General features: G+C 40.5%; 2 protein-coding genes across 2 annotated transcripts; both read left to right on the top strand.

The window, feature by feature from the left end:
- The first annotated feature begins 200 nt into the window (after positions 1-200).
- Positions 201-725, top strand: LOC107473335 (fruit protein pKIWI502-like). The gene has a single exon (XM_016092881.1). It carries the CDS (start codon positions 201-203, stop codon positions 723-725), a length of 525 nt encoding a protein of 174 aa, XP_015948367.1.
- A 4262-nt stretch (positions 726-4987) lies between these two features.
- On the top strand, positions 4988-5918 carry LOC107473334 (uncharacterized). The gene is made up of 2 exons (XM_016092880.1): positions 4988-5480; positions 5557-5918. The coding sequence occupies exons 1-2, from the start codon at positions 4988-4990 to the stop codon at positions 5916-5918; spliced, it is 855 nt and encodes a 284-aa protein (XP_015948366.1).
- Positions 5919-7412: the final 1494 nt, after the last annotated feature.

Raw genomic sequence — 7412 nt, 5'->3', positions numbered from 1 at the left:
AAAAAAATAAAACTAATATTGTACCCATAAAAAATAGATTTAAGTTGACAAAACAAACAAAAACCTAATTAACTATTCATAATTTTTAAATTATCCCTTCTTTACCAAATCTGATTCAATAATCTCTCTTCCTCCTTCTCTTCCACCACTTCATCCCATGTGCACTTTAGCCAACCCTCTCCCTTTCCCATGTCCATCTTATGCCGCCTCACCCTAACCCTATGCCCTCGCCTCCACCACAATCGTCATTTGTTGCATCGCCACCACATGTGCCGTTTGTCTGCCAGGACACAACCCTCTGGACCCCAACCCTGCTCTCTCAGCTGGTGGAATCCATCGCTGAATCCTTCTTCCACATTGCTGTTGACACCTCTGTCACGCCCAATCTCGTGGAGTCACACACACACGCCGGCCAGTACCTTCAGCTATGTGTTTCCAACACGCTCAATTCCGTGATCTTTGCCATCCCATCGACGCCGAAGCTAGCATTTGTGCGTGGCGCGTTCGAGTTCTCGATGAAGAATGTGAAGGGGTCTACTGCGGAGGCGCTGTGCGTGTTGAAGAAGGGGGATGTGGTGGAACTAAGTTCAGCCATGAAAAATGGGTTCGACATTATTCGGCTCGACTCGCCAGAAAAATTTGACATTGTCACCGTCTTTGCCACGAGTTTTAGAATTAGATTAGCATTTTACTTCAATTTTGGCATTTTGATTTTTCACTGTTAAAAATATTTTCTCCTTCTCTCAAATTATGTTGGTCTTCATTTATTTTAATTTTTTATTTTATGTTGGTGATGAAATTTCACTTTATTGTTGTTTATTTCGACTAGAAATGGCTTAAGGAAGAAGAAAGAAGATGATAATTTGAACATCAGGAAGTGGATGAGTTTATAGGGGACAATGAAGCTGGATTTGTAAAGTTGAAGGTGAGGGTGGTAGTAGAAGAGGAAGAGGAAGAGAAAAAAGAAGAGATATTGTGAAATTAGATTTGATAAAAAAGGAATAATTTAAAAATTTTGAATAAATTTTTTAAATTTTGGTTAATTTTGTTAATTTAAATATCTTTTTTATAAATACAATGTTAATTTTGCTTTATTTTTGTTAATTTAAATATTTTTTTTTATAAATACAACGTTAATTTTATTTTTTTTATGAACAGATTTATTAGTACTTGAATTTTTAATAATTAAAAATAATTATTTATTCTTATTTCAATTGCATAAAGAAAAATAAATTTAAAGAATATTAATAGACAAATATATATATATAAAAGTCTATCTGTTGCATTAATACTAAAGGGTTTCAGTATATTCCTTAGACACGCCATTCATATATAATTAATGTAGGACAAGTCAAATATGTGTATACTAATAAAATTGAAGAGTAATCATTTTGATAAATCTCAATTAATATGAATATAATTTATTCAAAAAATAATAAATATATAAGAATATTTCTTTTTTTACCACATGACTGATCTCCAAAATATTCCTGAAAATGTTAATAAAATAATTAAATAATAAAAAAATGTTTAGAGAAAGAAAAAGAGACAGCAAAATTATATAAATAGATCCAAACAAAAAAAAGAGGTAATAATTATTAATCATGCCTTTCCTTTCCTGCAAGAAGATATCTCTTCAACTATAATAAAATAAGTCAGCTAAAAACATAATTATTTTTTTAACTAATATTTATTAATATCTTTTAAAATTATACTTTTATCATTTTATTTTTTATTTTTTTCTTTTTTTTTCAACACAAAATTAATTATTTGTAGATAGTCAGATATTTTGTCGAAGGTTCGGTGAAGGTAGTTCAAAGTGTGTGAGTTAGATGAATGAAAGATAAAGGAAAGCATAGAAGAGTGCTTGATGCATTGAATAGTAGAACTCATTTTTTACATAAGGCTTCAGGTCTTTATATACAATAGATAGTAGCTTGTGATTAGTTACTCATAACCAAAAGTCTGTAACCAACTTCTCCTAATTAGTCCAGCTAGCACTAAGCTAATCACATGGTTAGTTGTTACATGTAATTGCATATTCTAAATACAAAAATTTAACAGCAGTTAGTTAGGAGTTCTAACATGCATATTACGTAACACCCTTCCTCAAGTTAAGAGTGTAGATATTTTGCATTTCTAACTTGCTAAGTAACAAAGAGAAGGTTCCTCGAGGTAAAGCCTTTGTCAATAAATCTGCCAATTGTTCATGTGTCGAAATTGGCAAAAGATGAATGATTTTTTCAAGAATCTTGTCCTTAACAATATGACAATCAACTTCTATATGTTTGGTTCTCTCATAAAAAATCAGATTGGATGCAATATGAATTGCGGCCTGACTGTCACAGTAGAGGCTGATAGGATTAGTGAGGGGCAGACCCAAGTCAAGCAAAATCTTCCTGATCCAGACAGCTTCCTTTGTAGCGGATGCCATTGCTCTATATTTCGCTTCGACAGATGAGGCAGCCACAATCGTCTGCTTCTTACTCTTCCATGATACAATAACTCCTCCAATGTAAAAATAATATGCTAATGTAGACCGTCTCGAATCTGGGCAGGATGCCCAATCCGAATAAGTGAATCCTGTAACACTAAGGTCATACTTCACTGGAAAAAACAATCCTTTGGCAGGTGCTCCTTTGATGTACTTTAAAATTTTATGAGCTGCCTTGAGGTGTAAGGTAGTTGGTGCTTCAAGGTATTGACTTAACCTTCCAATGGCATAGCTAATCTCTGGTCTAGTATTGGCTAAATACAATAATCTCCCGATTAACTTTCTGTATTCATTGTTGGCAGGTAAAAGCTCCCTCCCATCTTTTGACAATTTGATGCTGTAGTCCATAAAAGTCGAAGCAGGTTTGTAGTCTTCGAGACCATGATCTTTGAGCAAGTCAAGGGCATACTTGCATTGATATAAGGCAACTCCAGTGTTGTTCCTAACCACCTCCATTCCTAGGAAAAATTTAAGGTCTCCAATATCTTTTATTTTAAACTTAGCATCTAATAAGGACTTGATAAAGTTGATCTCAGAGATATCATTTCCAGCAATAACCACATCAGCAACATATACTAAGAGAGCAATAAATCCACTTTGCTGAGATTTAGTGAAAAGGATATGATCAGACTTCGATTGGAGATAGCCCGATTTTAAAAGAACAGACTTCAGCTTAGTATTCCACTGACGGCTTACTTGCTTGAGACCGTAGAGGGATTTCTGCAATTTACAAACCATTCCTGGAGGTGCATTAAGCCCTGGAGGAACCTGCATATAGACATCTTCTTCAAGGTCCCCGTGTAAGAATGCGGTGTTGACATCTACTTGCTTCAAAAACCAGCCTTTCATCGCAGCTATGGCCAGAACAATTCTCAGTGTGCTGAGGTTTACTACGGGACTAAACGTGTTGAGATAATCGATGCCTGGAACTTTTGTAAAGCCTTTAGCCACTAGACGTGCCTTGTACCGTTCGATGGTCCCGTCAGAGTTATGTTTAAGTTTGAACACCCACTTGCACCCAATTGCCTTTTTCCCAACTGGTAAGGGAGTGAGCTGCCAAGTTTGAAGATGATGAAGAGCATTGAGTTCGTCCTTAATAGCACTTTCCCAGTGAGCATGAGCCATTGTCTCTTCATAACACTTTGGTTCCTTATTAGTGGAGATGGCCAGAGAGAAAGACTTGTGAAAATTAGAAAGTGCACTGTAAGATACAATCTGTGAGATGGGATATCTTCAGATTGGGCTTTTTTACCTAAATGCGCATCTAAAAAACATTAATTCCCAAAATGCGCATGGCTGGAAATCTTTCTGTAAATGCGCATTGCCATTTTGTGGCCTCTGCCCGTGAAATGGAAATGAACTCCATTTCAATTATGGTGCCCACGAAATGGGCATTCCATGTCATGCTAACCACACACGAAATGGATATCCCATTTCCAAGAGGGCAGCAGCGAAATGGAAGGAGGAAGTCACGGCAGGCATCAGCGAAATGGGTGTACGGCTGAGTTCAGAATCCATGTCTCCTGTACCGCACACGAAATGTCACAAATTTGTGTATACTGCACACGAATTGGGACAACGGCTAGGCTATAAAAGCCCTTCACCAGCAGAAGTAAACCCACATTTCTCACTCTCACTTCTTCTACCCTTCTTTCTTCTCCGAAAATTCCACTCTCACAGGAGCTACTTTCACTAATTTTTGAGTGTCATAATGGCATCTGAATATATTTATGTCGTCATATATCCCAATGGTGAAATTTCTTATACAGGTGAGGGAGTGACCTTTATGTGTGACGACCCACTTTGGATAATGATTTCTCCACAGTCGTGTCTGCAACAACTTAAAAATATGATTCTGATGAACACTGGGCTGATTGAAAAAAAGGAGATTAGTACGCTCATTTACAGGATGCCCGTTGTTGTAGCTAATTCGTTTACATATCAGAAGATGCATATTAAATCTGACCAGCACGTGTTGATGATGTTTTCATATCATCGTAGCATCGGAAGCATCTATTCGATGGAACTCTGCGTGAAGCTCCAAGATGTGGGGGGCAGCTCATCTAGTTCGAATAACATGGAGGAAATGCGAAATTCCAGTGCTGGTGAAGGCATTCCATTTTTGGACATAGGTAGGGGTCGTAGTCCGTCCTTTAATGCCTTCGTAGCCCCCGCCCAGAATACAGAAATACCTGACCGACGTCCCTTCCCGAATGTCCATGTTGCATATCCGAAAGGAATGGCCGACGGGTTAGCTGACTCATCTGAGGAAGACGAGATTGAGAATGATAGTGGAGAGGAAGCAGAGGTTGTTCCGGAAACCCAACCGGTTCAGGGCGAAAGGGTCATCCCAAGTGTTGTTGAACCGATCAATGTTGCAAGGGTCGGAGCACTTTCCAGCGGCACCCCCGACCATTACCTGCACCTCAGTCTTGGTCCAATGAACTCGACAAATGCAGAGGAAATACCAGTAACTATGGTTTGACAGGTGAAATGGAGCTAGAGGTTGGCCTGAAATTCCTGACTAAGGATGCAGCAATGCTTGCTGTTAAGAACTACAACATACGTCAAAGTGCGGAATTCAAAGTAGTGGAGTCAGATCATACCAGGTATGTTTGTCGGTGCAAACTTTTTGGTGACCAATGTTCCTGGATGGTGAGGGTTGCGAAGACGAGGGTGTCCAGATTTTGGGAAGTTCGAAAATACCAAGGGCCTCACACTTGTTTGGCGTCCGAGACTTCGCAAGATCATGCTCAACTGGATTCAAATGTTATATGCCAGCACATATTCCCCATGGTTCAAGCAGACGCAACGATTTGCATAAAAGTGTTGCAGGGGTCCGTGGAGTCAGCATACGGATACAAGGTGTCTTACAAAAAGGTTTGGCTAGCGAAGCAAAAGGCAATAGCAAGAATCTATAGAGACTGGGATGATTCTTATAACCAGTTACAGAGATACTTCAATGCGTTGCAAACCTTTGTTCCAGGTAAGCCTATCTATCGGATTGCATACTAGTTTTGTAATAGTTTTCATGCTCTTACGAATTTGCCATTTCGTCATAGGGACAATTGTTGACCTACAAACCCGACCATACTACGTGGGCAACACCCTCGATCGTGAAAGCGTCATGTTTCATCAAGTACTTTGGTCATTCCCATCGTGTGTCGAGGCATTCAAGCACTGCAAACCTCTAGTTTCGGTTGATGGAACACACCTGTATGGTAAGTACACGGGTACCTTGTTAATGGGAATAGCACAGGACGGAAACAATAACATTCTTCCCATAGCTTTTGCGCTAATGGAACGGGAGAACACAGATGCATGGTACTTCTTTCTGACCAACTTAAGAAGACATATGGCTACGCAACCAGATGTTCTACTGATCTCTGACAGGCATGCGGCCATAAAGGCTGCGCTGGAGTGAGAGGGTTGTCGCTGGGAACACAATGTTTACTATGTCCGACACATTGCGTCCAATTTCGCAACAAACTTCAAGAGTAAAGAAGTCAAAAGACATCTTGTTAGCGCTGCATACTCGAAGACCCAAGAGCAGGCATAGTACTACCTAGAGTTAATCAGCGCGGAGGATCCAGCCACGTCCCCGGCAATGATGGCTTGGATAAGAGGGTTAGAGCCACTGAAATGGCTCCAACACCGCGATGAGGGGCGCCGATATGGTCACATGACAACGAACCTTTCTGAGTGTATCAACTCCGTGATGAAGGGCACTCGTAACCTTCCGGTGTGTGCAATTGTGAAGTCCACGTACCACCGTTTAAATGCATTGTTTGTCCAGAAGGGTCGGCAGACAGAAGCACAGGTTGCATGTGGCCAGATGTTCTTACAGTTCTTGCAAAAGGCAATACTTGCCAACAGGAAGGGAATCACGCAGATGCTTGCCATATCACACGACAGGGCGACATCGATCTTCACCGTCGATGAGATAGCTGGCGTAGGGTCTCAATCCAGATTCAGAGTATACCTCCAGCAAAGACGGTGTGACTGTGGCTACTTCCAGGCATTGCAGTACCCATTTGCCCATGCGCTTGCAGCATGTGCCCATGCTAAGCTTGATTGGCAGTCATATGTCGATGATGTGTATCGGGTCGAAAATGTTTTCCGGGTATATCAGATGGAATTTCCCCCATTGCCTGATGAGGAAGTGTGGCCACCCCACGAAGGATAACTTCTCCGTCCTAATCCCCACCTGCGACGATCGATGGATGACCGACCTGTGTCGACAAGAATTCGGAATGAGATGGACGACGTAGAGCCTGGACCGGGAAAGCGATGTGGAATTTGCAGGCAACCAGGGCATACTAGGAGACATTGTCCTCATGTCACTGGCACTTAGCGTCGTGGCTGGGTCGGATATTGAGTGTTGTTATATTTTCAATTTATTTAAATTCTCGTCTTTAGTCGGTGTGATGTGACATGTTTTAGAATTAAAGAGATGAATGCAACTGCAAGTGCAACTGGGTCGTCCAACTAACCAGCAAGTGCACTGGGTCGTCCAAGTAATACCTTACGTGAGTAAGGGTCGATCCCACGGAGATTGTCGGCTTGAAGCAAGCTATGGTTATCTTGTAACTCTTAGTCAGGATATCAATAATTATCAGGGTTGATTGTAAAAAGCAAAAGAACATGAAATAAGTACTTGTTTTGCAGTAATAGGGAACAGGTTGAGGTTTTGGAGATGCTCTATCTTCTGAACCTCTACTTTCCTGCTGTCTTCTTCTTCAAGCACGCAAGGCTCCTTCCATGGCAAGCTGTGTGTAGGGTTTCACTGTTGTCAATGGCTACCTCCCATCCTCTCAGTGAAAATGTTCAACGCGCTCTGTCACAGCATGGATAATCATCTGTCGGTTCTCAATCGGGTTGGAATAGAATCCAGTGATTCTTTTGCGTCTGTCACTAA

Source organism: Arachis duranensis, chromosome 2 (assembly GCF_000817695.3).
Source record: "Arachis duranensis cultivar V14167 chromosome 2, aradu.V14167.gnm2.J7QH, whole genome shotgun sequence".
Classification (NCBI taxonomy): domain Eukaryota; kingdom Viridiplantae; phylum Streptophyta; class Magnoliopsida; order Fabales; family Fabaceae; genus Arachis; species Arachis duranensis.
Note: the sequence above shows the minus strand (reverse complement) of the source record. Positions and strands in the feature narration are given on the sequence as shown.

Coding starts and splice junctions, on each gene's coding strand:
- LOC107473335 (XM_016092881.1), top strand. CDS start 201: ATGCCGCCTCACCCTAACCCTATGCCCTCGCCTCCACCACAATCGTCA.
- LOC107473334 (XM_016092880.1), top strand. CDS start 4,988: ATGGAGCTAGAGGTTGGCCTGAAATTCCTGACTAAGGATGCAGCAATG. Junction 5,481..5,556: donor GTTGCAAACCTTTGTTCCAG/GTAAGCCTATCT, acceptor ATTTCGTCATAG/GGACAATTGTTGACCTACAA.